This window comes from Microtus oregoni, unplaced genomic scaffold (assembly GCF_018167655.1).
Source record: "Microtus oregoni isolate MIOR12 unplaced genomic scaffold, Mior012 000105F_ref0000443, whole genome shotgun sequence".
Taxonomy (NCBI): Eukaryota; Metazoa; Chordata; class Mammalia; order Rodentia; family Cricetidae; genus Microtus; species Microtus oregoni.
This window is the reverse complement of record NW_024544720.1, coordinates 686,796-710,631: the sequence shown is the minus strand read 5'-3', so window position 1 is coordinate 710,631 and position 23,836 is coordinate 686,796. Positions and strand designations below refer to the sequence as shown.

Here is a 23,836-nt window from a genome sequence, read left to right as displayed (position 1 = left end):
CAAGTTCTCTTGAAAGATCACTCTAGCAGTTCTCTGAAGGTAGGTCTGTCAGTCAGTCTATGTGTATGTGTGCAGTTCAAAGAAAATAAAGCACTCAAGCGCAGTCTTCCAGAGGTGAGAGATCACGGCATGATGATGACAAAACGCTGCAGCTGCCCATGCCAAGAAGATTCTAGACAAGCAAAAGCCACAGGCTCACTCTGCCTGGCTCTGCATGACGCACCTCAAAGCCAGACCACTGTGAGCGACAGTCTCCATCCCCTTTCCCAGAAAGCAAAGTGCTCAGCCTCAGACAGTTACAGACAAGTCTCGCCAATGCCTGAACCCCAAACTCTCAGTCCCTGCCAACTTAATACAAACTGGTTATTGTCAAAACCACAGTTTCTTAAACTGCGGGTTGATACCCCAACACTGTAACTGAATTTGGGGCTCCACAAAAGTTTGGCGCCAGTGAAATGTGTCTGAGCTGTCAACCAACGCAGTTCAAACCCGGCACCATGCTGAACTGGACACACTGGCAGCAGCTGCCTGCATTGCAACACAAGTCCGCAGCAGCTGCGGTTCTGAACTCACACAGCACTCTGCATCTCTCCTGACAGATTTGCAGCTGCTGCCCATTTACCAACCATGGGGTTTTCACGATGCACACAAGGCTTTCTGCGTTCATGGAAACACAAACGTTTGATCATAGAAGTAAAGACATACAGTATTTTCCTACCATGTCTGAACATGCACATATCCAATCAGTATACAGGTACTGGGTCAGAATGTTTGGCTCTTAGCAATGCTTGAGTTGTTGAGCTGAGTTTCATTTGTAAAAAAAAAAAAAATCATAAATGAACTTTATCATTAAAGTTAGGGCAGAATTTCTAATTATTTTTTAACTGGCTATAAAATACCCTGACCATTGGTACTATATTTGCTTAAAACAGTGTTCTGAATGCTGAGGATTATAAAGTCAAAATATCAAATCAATTCTGAAAAACACAGAAGATGAAAAACACCCTGCAGTGTCAAACATTCAGGTAGGGTTTTTGCCTGTTTACGTAAACAAGCACGTTCCTCTCATTAGTGTGCACAATGAACTGCAGTGGAGGCGCTAAAGGGGCCGCTAAAACGCGTGACTTCAATCTCCACAAGGAGACAGTGGGCTCCGGTGCTAATCTTACATTTACGATTTTTATATAAAAATTTCTGGCAGAAAGGGCTTTTGAGTGGAAAAGCTTAGGATACCCTGGCTAGGACCAGCAAACCTACTGCAGCCTGGGCTTTCTGAGCCTCCCAAAATAGCACTTTATGAATCATAGTTACTGTTTTAGGAAAGAAAAATGAAAAATAGAACCTGTTGGGAGAAGGCCCTCAGTTAACTCCTTCGTGGGAACAGAAATCAGCAGCAGAATGAAGAAGACACAAAAAAGCACCGGAGGGGCCACCCCTCCTGCCACCCTCAGAAATGCTCAGCTCCACAGCCACGTCAGGGTGCAGAGAACAGCTGAGCTCTTCCCGGAGTGCCTGCCACCTTCGCCCACCTGTGCAAAAGGCACGGGGCACAGGAATGCTCATTCAAATGTTTGGGTCTTTAAAGAGACCACCCAGGAAAAAGTGTGAAAATTTATGAAAAATCTGAGAAACAATCCAAGTTCAAAACAAAATCTACATGCAAACCCCAAACATGCAGCTTATGAGAGATGGCGGCAGAGTGGGCGGGTGTGCGAGGGAACAGGCACCAGCTTGTCTCGGGCCCATTCCTGAGGGAAGAACCATTGTGGGCACTTCCCTTGGCACTCAAAGAACTGTTTAAGCGTACGGTGGTTTGGGTTTAGCGGATTAAAAATTCAAGTGTAAACTAGCAGAAAAACAATTGAAGAAAGACTTTCAAAGCTGCGAAACCTTACCACTTAAGATAATGACAGAAACATGACTGCTTCCTCCCTGGCCGCGAGGAACGCGATCAGAAGGTTGGAAACAACAGGTCCTGTGCAGCAGTGTGTTGTGTGCTGCTTATTCTATTACACATTGGCTGGGAGATAAGAACAAACAAGACAACACCCTGTCTAACTCCAGGGGGAGGGGTAGGGCAGACTGGCTACCGTCATTCCTGGGCATGTATGTGCAGGGTGCCCATCTGCAGTTGAGGTCCTTAGCAAAACTCTGCATGCAGAGTCAGGAGCTAGGATAAGCATGCAGAGGTTTTCTATTGCACAACCCAATCTTTTAAGAACAAGTTGCGTCTATAATAAGGGGCTTTATGGTGTTTTTCCACCATGAAGAACATTGAGGCTATTTGAGTAATTATTTCTCTAAACTCTTTGTCAACATTCTTTTTGTTCAATAAGGGAAAAAAAAACTTTAAAAACTTAGATGAGCAAATATCTACACCCAGCTCCCCTCCCTGTGATCTGCTGTGTAAGCGAGAAATCACAAAACAGCCACTAGGTAAAGAAGATGTGGTCACTGGGGTCATCTTTCCCCTCTGGCACAGGGGTAGTCTCTGGTCTGGTTGCCAGGGGCTGTGCCAGGTCCAAAGGGAGATTCTGTTTAAGGACAGCAGCTGCTAAGCCCTGGCTCTAACCAGCAGGTCATGAGACCGTACGGCACTCATGATCCAAAGACAAAGCTGATCTCTGTGGCTATCCATGACCTCTCACTGTCTCTGCCTGTCTTCACGTGGTTGACCTGAGCCTACCCTAAGGAGTTGCCCACCCTACTCTCCGTGTCCTTGGTTTTACTTTCTCCAGAGCGCACATCTTCACTTCTGTGTATTCTACTTTTCTCCCAGACTAGAATGTCCATTCCCGGAAGAATGGAGATCTCACCAACCTCACTTGCCCTGTCGGCTTGGCATTAAGTACTGCATGCGGACAATGTGCTTGACAGAAATGTAGCAGGACAGCAGACAGCTGCGCACAACCTGGGGAGCCAGCAGAAGGGATGGGAGTGGAACCTGCTGGCTACCTCAGTCAGCGTGACACACAACTGTGGATCTGCTGAGAGACAAGTGGTGAAGCAGACACACAGAGAGGTAGGACTGGGGTGATCATTTTAAGCAATGTTCATAAATCTTGTTCCGGGCTATTATTCCACTGACACTATTGCTCTTATAACCAAGAGTGTAAGTGTGACAAACAGCACCCTTGGCACTTACTTCTCAACGAGAGGAAGTCAGACTGTAGATAAGAGAATACATGAGGTCAAAACAAAAATGGCCGAATATTAATCTGCACAGCAGGAGAGCTTTTACACAAAGGAGAGCCAGTCAGAATGCACTCCTCTCTGCATGGGGGCATCACAGCACTCACTTCGAGACCTGCAGAAGTAAAATGAAAGAGAACCAGAGAGCCCGCAGTTCCCAGAAAAGTAAAGCATGGGGCAGAGTGAGCAATGGATGACCAAATGCACACTGGTCGGTTTCCTCAGACTAGAGTAGTGGTTCTCAACCTGCAGGTCATGGCCCCTTTGGGGTCAAACGACCCTTTCATGGGGGACACATAGACCATCTGTGTATCGGATATTTATACTATGATTTAAAAACAGTAACAAAAGCAACAGTTACAAAGTAGCAATGAAAGCAATCTTACGGTGGGGGTCACCAGTACATGGAGAAGTGTATTAATGGGTCACAGTGTCAGTGCTAGGAAGGCTCAGAACCACTGGGCCAGAGTAAGAGCATCTTCCCCTTGATGGGTGAGGAAGAGAAGTGCTGGGACAGAAGGAGGGCTGGCTGTGCAGCCATGGCTTTTGTAGCAGAGGATGACAGAGACAACATAGTGCAACCGGAGAAGACTTTACTAAAGAGCGCCAGAGCACTTTCGCTAGGTCTATGTCCAGTCCAGCTCCAGCCACTGCTGGTGCACCGCCTGCCTTCTTGTGAACTGACTATCTCTACGTCCAGCTCTGGCCACTGCTGGTGCACTGCCTGTCCTCTTGTGAGCTGACTATCTCTACGTCCAGCTCTGGCCACTGCTGGTACACCGCCTGCCTTCTTGTGAACTGACTATCTCTACGTCCAGCTCTGGCCACTGCTGGTGCACTGCCTGTCCTCTTGTGAGCTGACTATCTCTACGTCCAGCTCTGGCCACTGCTGGTGCACCGCCTGCCTTCTTGTGAACTGACTATCTCTACGTCCAGCTCTGGCCACTGCTGGTGCACCGCCTGCCTTCTTGTGAACTGACTATCTCTACGTCCAGCTCTGGCCACTGCTGGTGCACCTCCTGCCTTCTTGTGAACTGACTATCTCTACGTCCAGCTCTGGCCACTGCTGGTGCACCGCCTGCCTTCTTGTGAACTGACTATCTCTACGTCCAGCTCCAGCCACTGCTGGTGCACCGCCTGTGCTCTTGTGAGCTGATAATCAAACTTTCACTGAAGTCACCTATTCAGCTCAAGAGGAAAGTCGAGCATATTCACACAAACTACGAAGAGTAACGTTTAAAACACTGTGTATCATCCAAACATTTAAAAAAATCCTTTAACACAGTTCATGATTTGCCTGTTTTTGTTCATGTGGGAATGTTGACTGCTGTTTGCCAAAGAGGAACACTAAAACGGCACTCATTATAATTAAAACCTAATTGCTAAGGAAGCCCAGAGCTATGGAATTTATGATCCTGCTACATGTTTATAAACAGGGACTCAGGAAAGAGCCGGTTAATTTATCAAGAGGTTCTTTGGTTCCCTGTATACTATAACGACCAGGGCATGGGGAGTTTTGGTGCACAGGTCTCTCGCGATGGCACCTCATGGTTTTGAGAGTTTCCCGATCCTGTATGGGGCACAGAGTTGACCTCCACACCTGCATTTTGCCACAGTAGGCCTTAAGCATAGGAAAAGCAGCAGGGCCCCTGTAAGACTCCCTCCATCCCCCCACCTCCGGTTCAGCACCCTACTAGAGCTAGACAACAGCACAATCACCCTTCCAGTGTTCACAAGCAAAGAAAACAGTTAAGTCCAGGAAACAGCTTAACCAGGACAGGCTACTTCCTGGCTAATAATGTGTGTATGTGTGTGTGTGTGTGGGGGTGCTATTTGAGAACTGTGCACAGTTCTGTCCTGTTGTTACCACCACTCCAGTCCTGACACCTGTGCCCAGCCCAGCACCACTTGGCCTTCAGGCACTTAGGCTTCTTATTTAAAAATACAGCATTAAACACGTTTAAATAACTTCAAATATCTTAAAAAGCAGAAGCCTTGCCGCAGGCCTGCTCGGGCATGCAGACTCGGAGAGAGAAGCTTATAGAATGGCCTGCGGGTCAGCACATCCTAGGTCTGGCAGTCTGTGTGGCGGGAAGGGGCTACTGAGAGGTTCTGTGTTTGGAAAATACTCGGCCTTTGCTTCCCCCAGGCTAGAATATGGGACTGTTAGCAAATATGCCTTGAAAACAACATCCATAAAGTATTAAAACCTCACAAATAAATATGACCCCTCAAAACCATACACAAATGAGCAGCATTTAATCAACAACCCTTTCTTCACCAATAACTGTTTAAATTAAGTCCAGAAAACTCTTCAAAGTGACCAAAGAAGCCCCCTTGTTAAGACAAACTCTATATATAGACATCAAGACAATTATACGATGCATGCCACCAAACATATATAATTATCCTAGTTTCCACATTCCCATTATCTTCATAAAAACAGGATAAAAATCAGTCTAAATGATTTTCTCAGAACTCCTCAAGGGTTACATCAAGCCAGCCACCCTTTAAAAAGTATGCACGTGTGTGTGCGTGCGCGTGTGTGCATGTGTGTGTGTGCCTACAGTAGAGATCAAAAGCAAATGTTCTGGTCAGTTCTTTTCTACTCAGGGGTTTTACCCAGAATGTGTGCAGTTTTTTGGGAAAACACAAGTGACAGCTGTTTGAAAGCATGGAAATTAATTGGCAGAAGGAATTTCCTTGACTAATGGGGAAAAACTCAAAGCCACACGTTTGATGAGCTCGTTTCCCATCCTAGTCAAGCACAGTCCCTGTTAGTGATTAGGGTTCGCAAACAGAAGCATGAGCGCGGTCCACCGGCCATCTTTCCCTGTGGGACAGAGCCACCCTCCTATCACTGTGTGGACGGACAGTGGGACTGATGGAGTGGCTGTAATTAACGCAGGGTAGGGTCAGCTGGTAAGTCTCCAGTTTCTGTTGGAATGAAATGGGGGCACGATAAGAATACTTCACTTTACTGTATTAAAAATAGGAACACGTCGCTATGCCCCTCCCCCATGCAAGCCATCTGCTTTTAGCTGTTTTCCCAGCAGTGTGGATGGATTTATGTTCTGACACAGGGCTCTAAAGTTGTTGCCTTGTGACCAGTGGTGAGAATGGACGAGGCAGCTGGTCAGGATTAGGCGAGCAGCTGTGGCCCTGGGACCAGGTTTTGTTACTGTGTGCGGAGCCTGACGCCATGACCTTGGACTCATTAGCAGCAAGCTCTCACCACCCACGCTAACAGCCACTGAGTAACCGCAACCCCACATATATCACTCTGGAGTGCGTTCTATGCCCAGTCTCAGCCATGATGTCTACAGTTCATTGCAATAGGGTGGGGAGGAGGGCCTACTTGAAAACCATCTCCTGAAGGTAGCAGTAAGAGATCCAGCGGTGAACAAGGAACCCATCCCTTCCACCCTGAGCAAACGAAACTGCTGACAGAGTTTAAGAAAAACATTCCCCCAGCAGTCCCCAGACTTTTGAAGCGTGTGTTCCATGTGCCATGCCGAGACGCATACCTGGCCATCCCCAGACTTGGAAAGTTGGCAGGGACAATGAGTATGTCCAGCCGGGAGAAAGGGTGTGTTCCCAAGACAGAGTGCGCAGCTGACAGGCAAGGAGGGACCAGCCACAGCAGGGCCTCTTGGCAGGCACCCTCAAGGCACAGTGGGGCAAACACTCGGTGAGGAATGATCTCCTGGGTGGCAGCAGAAGCATCCTGGAATCGGCAGGGGTATTCTACATGACTGCAGGTGTCAGCATACCTGGGGCAACACATAAGAAGAGAGGAGGCCAGCGTTGAGAAGATGGCTCAAACAACCTTATTAGCAGAGGTGGATCAGTACTGCCTTGTCTGCTTTTGGATAGCAGTGAAAAAAAAAAAAACAGATCAAAATATTTGTTGATGAGATTGGTTACTTAAATCCATGCTACATGGAAGCAAAAATACCTTGTCGTAGAATCAATGGGGGTGCAGTGCATTGGGAAGGGGGCAAGATTTAGAACAAGAAAACAAGCTCCCACCCAGATTAAAGCAAATTCTACCTACCCTCAGCAAAGTGCTTTCAGATGCTACCATAGAACAACTGCCCAAATAACTGACAGTTCTTAGAAAGGGAGCAAGGCAATTGCCACACCATTTATTCAATTTTCATTGTTTGAGATCTCATGCGGCCCAGGGAACTTTGAACTCATATGGCCAAGGCTGCCTTGAACTCCTGATTCTTCTGCATCTACCTCTCGGGTGCTCGGACTACAGGTATGAGCCCCTATGTAGCTGGTTCTAAGCAAATTAAAGATTCTATTCTGGAATCTCCCACAATAAGTGACTTGAGATGAGGTAGGACAAAGACAGTTACAGGTATAGCTTTCAAAAACACATAAGCCATCCTATCAAAAAATAATCTAGGCATCCTTTACCAAACTTATCAGAAGCTATTGCTGAGTTAAAAAAAGAGGCATTTCCTAAGGGTGTTTACTCTACTACACCTTTTGGCTATTGAGACAGGGTCCCATGCACCATAGGCTCACCTCAGAGCTCCTGACCATCCTGCCTCTACCACTTGTGTGCTGTGATTACTGGCATATGGCTGACTTATACGGTGCTGGGAATTGAACCCAGAGCTTCCTGTATGCTAGGCAAGTACTCTACCAACTGAGCTATATCTCCAATTCCTTTCCAATGCACTTTCAGTATAAATGTAATAAAATCAGCCTTCTAAGGAAACAGACCAGAGCCCACTCAGCACCATCTGACTAGTTACTCCCTGAAAGACAAAGGCGGAGCCAAAAGAAAATTCCTAGGGCCTGACTCACAGGCTTCAAGAGAACTTATATATCCAAAAAAACCAACATCAAAGAGAATTCTATTTTTTTTTTTATCTGTTAACATGTCCTCGATTCAGATACAATGGAAAACCCCTGCAACTTTAAACTGCAGATTATAATTCTTGCTGTGGGTGCTCCTGTGATTCATCAAGACTACTGGAGACTCGTTAAGTGCTTGCCTGCCTCAATTTGGGCAGGTAGCAACAGTAATTCCTCTTTAGATTTATGAAGGATCTTCCACCCACCCAAGGCCTGTGATCAAGAGGTGCACACGGCTATGTAAACAAGCCTCACCTTCTACCATCTGCTGATAGGTGCTTCAAGAACCCCGTCTAGCCCCAGTGAGACATGGTTGAGAGTAGGCTAGAAAAATGGGGACCCATAAAAACTGCCAGGATAAAGTGACAGCAAGCATACAGTTACTGACATTGAACTGGAGTCAAAGTCCTGTACTGACAACATCACCTTACGGGGAAGGAGAGCAAAAGTATCTGCTGGTAAACATTTAACACCTACCTAGGGACGACGACAAGCAGAAGTCGCTTACCTAGTTAGCCTCTATGGGATTTCTAAAATGTATTTATACAGGAAAACAAGGTCCTGTGGTATTTTAAGCTACATACACTCTACTGAAGAGCTCTTACAAACTGACAATGGTGGCATATGCCCATTGTATGTAACCAACACTTGGAAAGTAGAGACAGAAGTTCAAGGTAAGTGTGGGCTACATGAGACCTTGCCTCACCCCCTCCTCCCCAAAGGCTTTCAGAAGCCAAGTGTGGCAACAGCACATACTGGCAAGGCTGGGGCAAGAGTACTATGGGTTTGACACCAGCCTGGTTATGAGCTCGAAGCCAGCTTGGGCTACACTTCAAGACTCCGTCTCAAAAGAACTGAAGAGTGGCCTTCAAAGCATCTTCCCTAAAGCTGGAACCCTCTGGGCAGAGCAAGGGAGTAAGTTTAAGGACTGAGAACCATAGTGCTGCCGCACAAAGGGCACTCTACTGAGAGTCTGCCTGTTCCCGTGGAACGAGACTACATCTTACACCTAAGACGACCAGAGGTTAAGGACAAAAGGAGGATAGGATTTGCCTTCCCCAGGCCCCTATGGGGACTTTTGCAGCTTTGTGTTCCCAGTTCCCCCATTTGACCTGACCATGCTCTCTTCTGTTCACAGTGGCAGAGACAGATGAAAAGGGATTCCAATTATTCTGAGCAGGAGGCCCCAACTCATCCTCATCTCGTGGCCTTCATCTCCTAACAGTCAACAAGCCCTGAGACTATAGGTGAGTAACAGACAACTTCTTACATGTTAGGAATTCACAAGCTCTCCCCTTCTTCCTCCTCTGTTTCTCTCTCTGCCTCTCTCCCTCTTGCTCTATGTCTCTCTCCCTTACTCTTTCTCTCTTCCCTCCCCCACCCCCTTTATCTCAATAAACTCTTCACTTAAAAAAAAAGAATTCAAAGTCTTCATTGAAGAAGAAGAAGAAGAAGAAGAAGAAGAAGAAGAAGAAGAAGAAAGAAGCAGCAGCAGCAGTAGCGTGGGTCTAGCCACGGTGCCATATCCAGGCAGTAAGGACGGAAGGCAGTCTCAGGCTCAAGGGAACCTCAATTTGTGTTTTGTTTTTTTTTTCTTTTTCAAAAATTACATTAATTTTGTGTGAGTGACCTCATGCAGAGGTCAGAGAATAACTTTTTAAGAGTTGGTTCTCTCCTTCCAGTATGTGCGTTCTGGGGATTGAACTCAGGCCAATAGGCTTGACAGCAAGAACCTTTACTCTGAGCCACTCCCTACCCCTCAACCCCTGTTTCCTGGAGAATATCCTCTAGTTAGCATCACAGTTAAGTTGTGGTGGTGACTCCAGGTGAGAAGATAGCTCGAGATGCTGCCTGAGGTGGCTCAGTCATTATAATAAGGTTGTAAATGCCTCTGGGAGTGATCATAAGTCACCTCCTCCAAAGATTAGACCTGGTATGAATGAAAACAGGTACTGTTCCTCAGTTGGTAGGAAAATAAACAAATTATCGCCCCAGTCTCCTTATCCTCATCTACAACCAAGAGTAACAGACTACAGAACACGGGCTGCAGACAGCCAGTGGCCTCTGTGTGGGCTCAGGATCAGCTGGGATCCACCATAGTCACAAATCCTGCAGCACACCAGTGCTTCACCACAAGAAGACACATTTCTTATTCATACCAAGTCAAAGTTACTCCCTAGGGCACCTGTTTTCCTTACTCAGAAATATGGCTGTTGACAATTACAAAATGAATCTGCTGTGTGGTTCCAGAGCAAGGGAAGGGAATGCTAGACACTCTCACTTGCAATTTAATATCCCCACATGAAAGCAGGGTACGCCACTCTGTCCACAATTACCTTCTTCCCTTAAGAGAATGCAGGTAAAATCTAATAATCTTTCCAGAGCTATATAATGTAGAGCCATTAGGAACTCCAAAACTGATATATTATTGAACAAAAAGAAGAAAATAGATCTATGCTGCCAAAAGGCATAATGTAGGCAGGAAGATGTACTTGTCACCTGGTGTCAGTTCCTAAGGACACCGCCATAGCACTGTGCTCAGAATACATGCAACAAAGCAGAGAAAGACCAGCACAAACATAATGCACACCAAGATGTGTCAGCTGGTTTCTTTTCCTGTTTTGTTTGTTTGAGACAGGGTCTCATATATGACTGGCCTTGAACTCTTCATGTATCTATACCCAGTCTACACAGTGCTAAAGGTAGAAGCCAGGGCTTCATGCCTGGTAAGGACTCTACCAGCAAAGCTGCAGACCCATCCCTCTTCCTTCCACTGCACACCTTCCTTCCACTGCACACCTTCCTTCCACTGCACACCTTCCTTCCACTGCACACCTTCCTTCCACTGCACACCTTCCTTCCACTGCACACCTTCCTTCCACTGCACACCTTCCTTCCACTGCACACCTTCTTTCCACTGCACACCTTCCCTCCACTGCCCACCTTCCCTCCACTACACACCTTCCCTCCACTGCACACCTTCCTTCCACTGCATCCTTTTTTCATTGTAACCTTCCTTTCACTGCACACCTTTGCTTTATTAAGACATTTCCGATCAACCACTAAGACATCTAAAGGGTAGGAAGAAAGTGTTGAACTTGCAGTTTTTTAATTTGAATGAGCGTAGAAATGCTTCTGCTGATATCATAGAGGGCTTCACAGCCACTTGCTTTCTTCTCTTTCTTCATGAATTACAAGGCCAACTCTCTTTTCCAGTAGACCTTTCCCTGCTTTGATTAGCTCCATTCTGGCTCAGTTTCTCACATTCCCAGAGTAAAGTCAGCAAACTCCCAAACACAAACCTGAAGTCAGCTTTTGCAGGCAGGAGAGGGTGCTCTATCACCAGCTCATCTGACGGGGATGTCTTAGGCTTCACTTCTGTCCAGGATCCCACTGCAATTGTGAAGGTGGAGGCTGGCATTGGCATGGTCACATAGTAATGCCAGCTCATGTACCCTATGAACAGAAAGCAATCATCATGAGGCACTGTGTGGCTGTGGACCTCACTCAATTCCACACTTGCAGAGCCTGTGGGAAAAACTGGGAACAGCACATCCTGGAGGGAAGCCATGCCACCTGGAGGGGCAAGACTACAGGCCTCAGAGAAAGTATGAGAGATGCTGGTTTGAAGGCAGTCAAGAGATCTGATCTCTTCCAGAGGTTGGTTTAAAGCCATAAGCAAGGCTAATTCTAAAGGGCGGTGCTGAGGCAGCCACTTGGCTGCCAACACGGAGGGTGCTGGCCTCAGGCTGCCATAGACACAAGAACACATCCTTTTCTTCCTCTGTGCCTGGCATGAAAAAGGAAATGTAGCTGATATGAACGAATTTGATGAACAAATCAATAAATGAGGAATGATCATTCTGGGCTATAATCCAACTATTCTGTCTAAATTCAATTAAAGTCCCCCTAAGATGGAGACAGTAGGAAACATGAAATTATGGAAGGGAAGTACGTAGGTTTCAGTCCTGACTTTACAACCAATTAGCTTGTGGAAATGTCTCTTTTTCATGCTTCTAACTATTTAGATGCTCACCCTCATCCCTGAGCACATGCAAAGCTGAAGCAGAGAGCTCACGACACCAAGGGCTCCCACCCCAGCTCAGGATGTGTTCTCTACTTGGTGCAGACATTCGAGCAGGCTTTTCTCAAATAAATGATTGATAATTTACAATCCTAGGCCTCTCTCAAAGATGAGGAAGTAAACTTCCTGTTTCTGAAATGTGAATGCATCATCAGAACTAGCATGGCATTCTTACAGAAGCGTCTTGCTCTGTTGGTTCACAGAGTCAGGCATGGTAGCATGTAATCACTGGCTACATTCAAGCTTAGCAAGTTTGAAAACAGCCTGGAATACATGAGACTTTCTCTCAGGAACAGGGACCCTCCCCCACCCAACACACACGTAGAATATTCTTTTACACTGTGTGAATATATGTCACTGTGATTGGTTTAATAAAGAAGCTGACTGGCTAATAACTGAACAGAATAAGGTTAGGCGGGAGAGCCAAACTGATAATACGGGGGCGGGGCAGAGTCTGAAGAATAGAGAGAGACGCAAGATGAATATGAACATGCCATCCTGAGAAAAGGTACCAAGCCACGTGGTGAAGTGTAGATAAAAATATGAGATAACTGAAAAATGCAAAAGTCGGCTACCAACAAATCTGAGCTATTGACTAAGTGTTTATAATTCATATTAATTCTCTGGGTGTTTATTTGGGAGCTGCTGGCAGGACAAAAACTTCTGCCAATATACACTCCACACATAATTTTTAAGACATATTTATTTGTGTGTGTGTGTGTGTGTGTGTGTATCTAGTGTCAACAGAGGGCAGAGGAAGGTAGCAAATCCCTTGGAATTGGAATTACAGATGGTTGAGAGCCACTGTGTGTGTGTGTGTGTGTGTGTGTGTGTGTGTGTGTGTGTGTGTGCTGGGAATCAAACCCAGGTCCTCAGCAAGAGCAACATGTGTTCTCAAGCATGAATCATCGCTCCAGCCCCTTATATGATTGGTTTTGAAAAGTTTTGATTTAAAAGAAAAAAATCTCAAATCTCAATCCAAGGGCAAGGGCTAGTCACCACCTGCAGTTTTCTTGAGAATTCACCGTGAACACTGGGGCTTTGCTTTAAGACAGAATCCAGACCTGGGAGCTAGGGCTGTACATCAACTGTTGAGAGCACCTGCCTCACATGCAGACACCTGCAGTATCAGCACTCAGGAGGGAGAGGCAGGGAGATCAGAAATTCAAGCCTGGCTTCACACTGAGTTCAGACCAGCCTTAGCTGGAGAGAGCCTTGGGATTAGCAAAGGAGAAGCCACACAGAAGCCCTCAGGTGAAAATGGAGACTGCCCCTGCCCCAGTACTATTAAACACTGTTGTTTTTGACAGAGAATACCATGCAGCACAGTAGATATGTAGATGCTAGGATGGCAGATATGCAGGCCCTACTTTATGCAGATAATGGTTTTATTTATTTATTTTAAGGCAGAAATAAAAAGAATGAAGAAAACAAGATAGAATAGCTACAACACACAGGAAGCTGTATACAAACGGACAAAGGTGGCAAACGATGGCGCAGACTCACATCCTGTGGGCAGCAGAGAATGGCGAGGCCTGCTTTTTAGTTCCCTCTTGTAGGTTGTAAAAGTTTCTAGGATAGGGCTTACTGAACTTCAGCTAGCCTGGCTAAGCATCAGACAGTGGTTAGATCGATGGGTAGGCTTCCCTACCTTGTATATCTGCACTTTCTGTTCATCTTCCACAGACCCTGGAGAATGGCTTACTTTCTAGAGAGAACAGAAAGGGCGCACTAGAAGAACGTGGGAGGAGAGGAGAGAATGGCAGGTGGATAGGGCTAGGTAAATGTGGGCATGAAGGATGCTGGGACCACAGGCATCTTCTCTTACTTCGGTCCCAGATTGCTAGTAGCTAAGCTTTGGTCCAGGAGGAGGACTCAGAAGGAGCTGTCAACCCAAGAGCAGAGGCAGGATGACACATTTTGGAGACCTGTGATCAGTTATGGGGAGGTTGACTCATGTATGTATTCAAAGTCCTCCTCCCAAATGTAAACAAACCAAGGACCTTCAAGGCACTTACAGAAAGCCCATTTAGTGTTCCAGACTGAGAGAAGCAAGTAGGTAGAAAATACTCCTGGAGGGAGGACTGGAAGCATACTCAAGATGTTAACACCACCAGACACAAACAGTCTGAATTAAGAGAATGTATTGCAGTCCTACAAAAAATGCTCTCAGAAAGCACATCATTGGTAAAAAAAAAAAAAAAAAAAAAAAAAAAAAAAAAAAAAAAAAGGCCTTATGGGCGAAAAGAAGATTCAAACAAGGGATAAGATGAGACACTGAGGTAAAGAAATCTCCCATAGGGTCAAACAAAATGTCAAATCAAACCAAGCCACGGGAAAACAACAGTAAGAATCAGGGAGAAGAAGGTGCGGCTAGGAGGCCGAATACCCAAGTAATAGAAGTCCCCCAAACCGTGGCAGAGAAAGTAGAAGAGGACCATTAAAACCCAGGGGATTATCCCAGAAGGGACCATGGGACTCATGATAGAAAGAACGCAGGATCCCTGAGACACAGAATAGGCTACTCATATTAAGGGTGCTGTGAAACTGAAGCAGGGGAATGAAGAGCCCAAAAATATCCACCTCCTACATGCCCATGTTCATCTACAGAAGTGTGCTTCAAAGAGGCGAGAGAAAAGAAAGGACGCCTGCAGAGCCATGACCCACACCCATGGAGGCTGCCCACTGGCCCAGAGACCACAGAGTCTGGGCTTGATGTACACATGGAAACCCAAGGAGATGGAGCGGGGTGACACCAAGGCACTATTACTAATTCTCAGTAGAATAGACACCTAGAAAGGGCACAACTACAGCTGGCTCTGGCTCTTCACACACACAAACCTGAGGCATTGATCCAACTCAAATCCCATGACCCACAACGAGAAGACGGGACACTGGGAAGGCCCATCTGTGAGTAACCAAGCTCCTCAGCAAAGGATGTGGGGGAGGGGAATGCCAAGAAGCAGAGAAAGAAGCAGAAGTAACTACTTCATTTTTTATTTTATTTTTGCCCATAGGCGAGCGCTCAAACACTGGTGCTGTGTCTTCCACCCTCTTGTTACTTTTACTTTAAGACAGAAGCTCACTAAGTGCCTAGGCTGGCCTTGAACTAGAGCTCTATCTGCCTCCAGCTCCAGAGCAGCTGTGGGTAGAGGTGTATCCTGCAAGGCCCACCTGAAAGCAGTTATTTCTTAAGCAGGAAAAATGATAAAGCAAGATGATTGACTGCTCTTTGGGGAAAAGACTGTAATAAAAGCAATAATTATTTGGCTCTTAAATGTTGTATTTTAATGTAAAATAGCTAAAGTTAAATCATTAAAAAGAAATCTTTTTTTTTTTTTCTTTTGACTGGCCTTAAACCCATGGCAACCCTTCTCTTGATGGAGGAAGGTCATTGGTTAAAAAAATAAAGAAACTGCTTGGCTGGCCCTCATAGGTGAAAACATAGGTGGGAGGAGTAAACAGAACAGAACGCTGGGAGGAAGAGGAAGTGAGCTCAGACTCGACAGCTCTCCTCTCGGGAGCAGACGCCTCAGAAGAGACGCCATGCCCTGCTCCTGGGCAGACACACGCCATGAAGCTCCGACCCAGGATGGACATAGGCTAGAATCTTCCCAGTAAGACCGGTGCTCACAGATTATTAGAGATGGGTTGATTGGGATATCAGAATTAGCCAGTAAGGGCTAGAGCTAAAGGGCCAAGCAGTGTTTAAAAGAATACAGTGTCCGTGTAATTATTTCGGGGCATAAGCTTAAGCTAGCCATGTGGACAGCCGGGTGCTGGGGACGCAGCCCTGCCGCTCCTATTACTACATTCTCTTTACCCCAGAGCTGGGATTGGAAGGGAAAGACACCATGCCTAGAGAAAAGGACATACTTCAATCTTGAGACACTATTAAAATGGTAAAGTACAACAACTGGGAAGGAGCAATCTGGAAATAAGGAACAGGCAGTCCCCTGAAAAGAATCCCTTTAGGAATGGTATGCTGCACACCAGGGCTTTCTGCCAATGCCAGGCACGGGGCTTTACCTGCTCCTTTGCAGTCTGTCTAGTGTTAGAGATTGTGGAGAAGTAGGGACGGAAGCAAATTCTACGTTCACCAGAACTGGAAGGCCAATCTTATGGTGACACCTCACCTGGCACTCAAGGTGCAGTAGGGAAGGCACAATAGGGCACGATGGCCCTATTAGGAATAAGGGGACCTAGGTATGTAGAACACGCTAGCAGCTTAAATAGCACGGAGTCTGGGGTAAGACGAGAAAGCTACAGCAAAGCTGAGCTGGGGTCCAGCCCAGACATCTGGAGCCAGCACTGCTCCTCCAAGGTCTTCCCTGAAGTTAACAATGGAAAGAACGTTGTTTGCTTGCTTTTTAGTGTGCGGACAATCACATTGTTTGCTATTTCATTCTTCTGGGGAATGTCAGGGACAGACTGAGCATTGTCCCACTTGGAAAAAGTACCCTGACAACATCAGCAACTGAATGTGTGTGCTTCCTCTTCTTTTCTTCTTCTTCCTCTTCTTATTTTTTTTATATATTTTTTTGTTTTTTTAAGACAGGGTCTCTCTGTAGTTTTGGAGCCTGTCCTGGAACTAGCTCTTGTAGACCCAGTTTGGCTTTAAACTCACAGAGATCCACCTGCCTCTGCCTCCAGGCATGCGCCACCACCGCATGGCTCCTGAATGTGCCAATAGAGAACCTGCACATATGTCTGTACTTGGAATTGTGTCTGAAGTGCTGCAGAAGACCATTTTACACCTCAGAAGACCATTTTATACCTCAGACTTTAAAAACAAAAAGTGGCATCACAGGGCACACCAGCTGGTCAGCCTTTAGAGATCTAGTTCCCAAGGCCCCGACTGATCCACCAAGCTTCTAGGGAGCATTTCTCAAACACATCTGTCCATGAACATCTGTCCTGATCCTGCTTCTCGAGCATTTCTGTCCCTGAACATCTGTCCTGATCCAATCCTGGGCAATGCTAGAGCCAGCCTGGACTGTGCAGAACTTCCTGTGCTCTGGGAAGGGCTTTCAGCTTGGACTATAAGGACATTTTTAGACTTCTTACCAGGAAGAAAAGCCTCTTTTGTGTTGCTCTTGGGCCAGTCTCCTACGAGTCTTCAAAGCCTGCCTACAGCCAGGGGGTACCCGTGGACTGCAGGGCATACATTCCAGAGTCTGCCCCTTGTGGTCAGCCTGCCCTGCCGACAACGGGTTACGGATTTACTTCTTTCCAGAACGCCACGGGTGAATGCTGGCTCTGGAAATGTTAGCCCAGTTCCTGTTCTGTACCTGCTAGCTGAGGCATGTTAGTATCTTTGGCTACACAATTTCCTCATGTGTACCAGAGGAACAATCATAGTGTCTACCTCACGGGATCACATGAGGAATAAAACGGACAAGCAGACAGAGTCACGAGGCACAGTCCTGGTCTCAGTGTTGGACGCTGCCGCTGTCACTGCTGCTGTCATCGCTTGCGACCTCTCTGCTCTGTAGCTGCCTCTCCCAGCCAGTCCAGGAGACTTTCTGAAGGCGTGAGCAAGGATGTTTGAAGGTATGGCTGCCATATGTGCACTGAGACCATGACCTGATGAGGCCCACGTTTGAGGTTTAAGGTTGAATGGCATGAATACACAGTACAAACAAAGTGATCCATTTAAGAATGACAGCCCAAAGGGGGCATCCTGCATGACTTCATATAGAATGGGCCATTTGGAGACTATTTAAATGCTGTTTACTTTCTGTGAGCTGTCCTCCATGAAACAGTGAATGCCTTCATTTTTCTTTTTATTCAACCCACTTGCACCCAACCCCCTCACAGAACCAGCTGCAAAACAAAGAGAACACACTGTACTTACATTAGGCAAAGTTTTTCCTCTATAGAAGCCAGAAGCCCATCCCACCCTGGATGACTTCATAGCGAGGCCTGGACTCATTATAGGGGCAGCAGAGATGGAGGCTGTGGAAACAGCCAGAAGCAATGGTCCTCCCTCACACAGACTCAAGCAGTCAAGCCCACCACCTTCTTACACAGATTCTGCAACCCCCTCAAAAAGAGAGCAGAGTTCTTTATACTATATACCCCTATATCATTTTCTCAAATTAGAATACATTTAGGGGCCATTTCAACAACACCACAAGGCAGTTGTACGATGAGACATCTGTCTCACAGGTGTGGTAGCAGCCATGATAAGATCCAAATAAACATTTTCATCTTCGAAACAGGACTGAAATTTTCCTTAGAGATAACTGGATTTTGCAGTAATAACAGGACTTGAAAGGGGTTGGTTTTCAAAAGAGACAATTTAAAAAGTTGGTTTTGGCTATGATGCAGTTCAGTTATGAGTATTCATGAAGCATGCACAAAGGTCTGGGTTTGACGCCCGGCACATTATATACACTACAATAAAAGTTACTTCTGAAAATAAGTACACCATAACCTAGAAAGCACTAACACAATTACCTGAGTCGCTGTTTTCATTACTGTGCTGAGAACTGTCCTTGGCATCGATGTGAAGACTCTCATCGTAAGGAGAGTCAACGGGTGACAGAGCAGTCAGCTCATGGGGTGAGAGCCGGGGAGGGAGGGGATGTGACCATGACTTGGTATCTTGAGACAAGCATTTTTATGAAAGGGAAAATATGAGAAAAATCAAGGTCCTGTGGTCACTTTTTGGTCCTACCAATCAGCAAGAGTAAACTAGTGAGGTATATGGGTAGTCAAGTCTTGCATACCTGGTCTACTACCAAAACTTCAAAGGCAGCTACCGCCATATACCACCTTACTGCTACACAGGCAAGAGTTGGTTTGCTTTATCTTCACAAAGCTAAGCAGCTCGCAGAAGGCTTGACATTTAAAGAGTTAGCTGAGGCGGTTTTCAATTGGCACAGTGCTTGCCTAGCACGAAGGACTCCTTAGTCCAGTCCTCAGCACCTATACTGGGCACAGTGGTGCATATCTACAGCGCCACCAGCTGGGAGGTGAAGGCAGGACACATAATCAAAGTCATAACTGGTTGTAGAGCAACCTTGAGACCAGCCTAATCTACATGAGGTCTTGTAGATCAAAGAACAAAACAAACAAAAACAACAAAATAAAATCAACTAATAAAGAAATATCAGGGGGCTGGAAAGATGGCTCAGCGGTTAAGAGCACTGTCTGCTCTTCCAAGGGTCCTGAGTTCAATTCCCAGCAACCACATGGTGGCTCACAACCATCTGTAATGAGATCTGGTGCCCTCTTCTGGCCTGAAGGCATACATGCAGACAGAATACTGAGAATACTGTACACACAATAAATAAATTTTTTTAAAAGAAATATCAGTTCAAAGACAGACAAATACATGAGAGCTTTAACAAAATTGTTGTTTTCACTGAAAATTAAAACAGGCACTCAAGTCTTCTTATTGGAAGCACTCATGTAGCTTTGGAAGAGTCTACTGCCAGCCAGACAAACAGAACGAAGCACTCAGCAATGTCAGTTGTATGTGCTCTCATTTAACGGATCGCATTTACCTCCTCAAATCTAATGTATTTCCTACCCAAGACTATCACCCTACCTACAATTCTTTCCTTCAGAGCATCCAGCCCAAACTGTTCCATATGGTAGGAATGCTTCAGGAACAGCATCACAAATGCAAGCTGCATAAGGAAACATGTATTTATAAGTGTATGATAACTATATTATATAAATATGTATATCATAGAAACATATAATAAGTAAAATATATGCATCGAAAAGAATGTAGGCTCCCAATTTTCATTGTTCTTCCCCTCATGGCGTCCTTCTCCATCCTTTGGGGCTCCGGCAAACCCAGCATTTCTCCTGTTATGACTCTTGGGATGCTGCCTCTCCATGGGTGGTTGGCACTTCTGCACAGACATGGCCATGGCAGCCCTCCACTACTGCCAAGGGCTGTCACTGGCAGCAGGTGGGCCAGTGCCCACTAGCCTTCCCTAACCAGGCCAGACAATAGCTTCATAAGCCAATGCTACCCTACAAACCCTCTTGCCAGGAGACCTGGAGAGAATAACCTGCAAAGGTGGAAGAGCGCCACCTGCTGAGTGAGTGCTGCTGTGTAGGTCATGAGCATCTCTTATCTCACGGCTTCACGGCTTCCCTAAGGAAACACTGTCTCCCTGGTGTATACAACCACAATGCAGACAGCTAACTTCCCTGAAACACCAAGGACACCAGTGGACAGAACACCACCTGTCTGGGTGGCTGGTCAGAAGGTGAACATTAACGCCTCTCATTCAAACATTCGTGAATGTCTAGGCCAAGACAAAGATGCATAGCAGTGAGAATGCTGCCAGAAGCACTGTAGTCTAAAAGCAGAAAAACCATAACCTCTACATATCACATGTGCATGGAACACATAACCTCCACATGGAACACATAACCTCTACATATCACATGTGCATGGAACACATAACCTCCACATGGAACACATAACCTCTACATATCACATGTGCATGGAACACATAACCTCTATATATCACATGTGCATGGAACACATAACCTCTATATATCACATGTGCATGGAACACATAACCTCTACATATCACATGTGCATGGAACACATAAGCTCTACATATCACATGTGCATGGAACACATAACCTCTACATATCACATGTGCATGGAACACATAACCTCCACATGGAACACATAACCTCTACATATCACATGTGCATGGAACACATAACCTCTACATATCACATGTGCATGGAACACATAACCTCTACATATTACATGTGCATGGAACACATAACCTCTACATATCACATGTGCATGGAACACATAACCTCCACATGGAACACATAACCTCTACATATCACATGTGCATGGAACACATAACCTCCACATATCACATGTGCATGGAACACATAACCTCCACATATCACATGTGTATGGAACACATAACCTCCGCATATCACATGTGCATGGAACACGGTGCTGAGAGGCGAGCAATGATGACAAAGCACAGGTTAAATGACCAAAACATGTACGACATCATCAGGGTCCACGTGAGCGACGGAACGGCAGCACGCAGCCTGGCTGGAGGGCAGCTTTCTACCGGGACCGACACATATGTTCACTCCACACTTGGCCTTCACAGCTCATGCACGCACAGCCCAGTCTGAGTTCCCAGTTCCCAAACCAAGAAGCTTCTCTACTTTGCATTTTCTTTTTGTGGGTAAAACATTTAATCATAACCATCCCTAAATGTCTTTTAATTCACTACTTCCTTACACGTGACCCCTGCTTGCACACCGTGGGAGCATTCTCCACTGTGTTGCTTATTTTGAGCCATCAAAAGGGGAAGAAAGCTAGCTTTTAGTCGGGGAGGGTCTAGCTCCGTAAATCCTTCTCCCTAAAATTTCCCAGTCATGAAAAAGAGAATACCAGAGAACTGGTCTATTAGACAGGCCAGAGAGTGGCAAGTGACATTTATACTTTTGTTTTGTTTTGTTTTTCAAGACAAGGTTTCTCTATGCAGCCCAAGTTGTCCTGGAACTTGCTCTATAGACCAGACCTCAAACTCACAGAGATCCGCCTGTCTCTGCCTCTTGAGTGCTGGGATTAAAGGCATGTGCCATTCGCTGCCTGGCAACATTTACACTTTCTACTTTTGAAAATAAAAACAGAAGAAAGATCCTAGAAAAATAATTTATTTAATTTGTAAGAAGTCAAATTAGATTTATAGCCGGGCGGTGGTGGTGCACGCCTTTAATCCCAGCACTTGGGAGGCAGAGGCAGGCGGATCTCTGTGAGTTCGAGACCAGCCTGGTCTACAAGAGCTAGTTCCAGGACAGGCTCCAAAACCACAGAGAAACCCTGTCTCGAAAAAGCAAAAAAACCCAAAAAAACAAAAACAAAAAAAAAAAACCCACCAATGCACATAAATTAGATTTATAAATAAAATAAAGCAAGGGGCCTGGGGAGCTGGCTCAGAGGTTAAGCCCATATACTACTCTTGGTTCCCAGCACCCACATCCAGGGGCTCATAACCACCTACACCTCTAGCTCCAAAGGATCTGATGACCTCTTCTGGCCCCTGCTAGCACTACACTACAGCTTACAAATATAATCTTAAAAACAACAACAACAAAATAATTACTAGGGAAAATGAGGTTTTTTTTTTCTTTTTTAAGTTACTGAGAGAAATCAGTACCAAGGAAAGCAATGAGCATGGAGTCGCTTCTGTCATCACCTACAATGGTCTTCAGGGTTTCCGCCAGGAAACGTACTTTCATCTGATTACACAGGCCACATTCAGCACACACATTTCTCAGCCCGTATTATACACAAGGCATTGAAAGTGGAACAGAGCTGGCGTAGGTAACATTCCTGCCAAAATGATTTTAAGATGAGGAAGCCGAATAGTTAAATCAGTCAAACAAGTTATTCTCAATGTATGGCCTTTCTGAAAAGAAAGAAATGAAGGGAGGGAGGGGAGGAAGGGGTAGGGGGAAGAAAGAGAGGGGAAGAGAAGCCGGGAGGGAGGGAGGAAGGAGAAGGGGTGGAAGAGAGATGACGACTTAGGTAATAAAGTTCTTTTTTCTTTTCCACAAGGCTAAAGGTCTCAGCTAGTCTTTATTTTTTATTTTTTTCTTTATTTATTAAAGATTTCTGCCTCCTCCCCGCCACCGCCTCCCATTTCCCTCCCCCTCTCCCAATCAAGTCCCCCTCCCTCATCAGCCCAAAGAGCAATCAGGGTTCCCTGACCTGTGGGAAGTCCAAGGACCACCCACCTCCATCCAGGTCTAGTAAGGTGAGCATCCAAACTGCCTAGGCTCCCACAAAGCCAGTACGTGCAGTAGGATCAAAAACCCATTGTCATTGTTCTTGAGTTCTTAGTAGTTCTCATTGTCCGCTATGTTCAGCGAGTCAGGTTTTATCCCATGCTTTTTCAGACCCAGGCCAGCTGGCCTTGGTGAGTTCCCGATAGAACATCCCCATTGTCTCAGTGTGTGGGTGCACCCCTTGTGGTCCTGAGTTCCTTGCTCGTGCTCTCTCTTTCTGTTCCTGATTTGGACCTTGGGGTTTCTGTCCAGTGCTCCAATGTGGGACTCTGTCTCCTTTCATCACCTGATGAAGGTTAATATTCAGGAGGATGCCTATATGTTTTTCTTTGGGTTCACCTTCTTATTTAGCTTCTCTAGGATCACGAATTATAGGCTCAATGTCCTTTATTTATGGCTAGAAACCAAATATGAGTGAGTACATCCCATGTTCCTCTTTTTGGGTCTGGCTTACCTCACTCAGGGTAGTGTTTTCTATTTCCGTCCATTTGTATGCAAAATTCAAGAAGTCATTGTTTTTTACTGCTGAGTAGTACTCTAATATGTATATATTCCATACTTTCTTCATCCATTCTTCCATTGAAAGGCGTCTTGGTTGTTTCCAGGTTCTGGCTATTACAAACAATGCTGCCATGAACATAGTTGAGCATATACTTTTGTTGTATGATAGGGCATCTCTTGGGTATATTCCCAAGAGTGGTATTGCTGGGTCCAGGGATAGGTTGATCCCGAATTTCCTGAGAAACCGCCACACTGCTTTCCAAAGTGGTTGCACAAGTTTGCATTCCCACCAGCAATGGATGAGTGTACCCCTTTCTCCACATCCTCTCCAGCAAAGGCTATCATTGGTATTTTTTATTTTAGCCATTCTGACAGGTG

The 23,836-nt window shown here is 45.8% G+C and overlaps 1 protein-coding gene across 3 annotated transcripts in view; it reads right to left on the bottom strand.

Annotated features, from left to right (window-relative positions):
* Nucleotides 1–23,836, bottom strand: part of LOC121443390 (aminopeptidase O-like) — a 254,765-nt gene that overhangs the window by 184,708 nt on the left and 46,221 nt on the right. For all 3 annotated transcript variants that reach the window (XR_005973658.1, XM_041645146.1, XM_041645145.1), the window contains 2 exons: nucleotides 11,370–11,523; nucleotides 6,720–6,965 (listed from right to left, as the gene is read on the bottom strand). Coding sequence is in view for 2 of the 3 variants with exons in the window: in XM_041645146.1 (XP_041501080.1) it covers nucleotides 6,720–6,965; nucleotides 11,370–11,523 (400 nt within the window). In the remaining variant the exon portion in view is untranslated. The remainder of the gene's footprint in view (nucleotides 1–6,719; nucleotides 6,966–11,369; nucleotides 11,524–23,836) is intronic.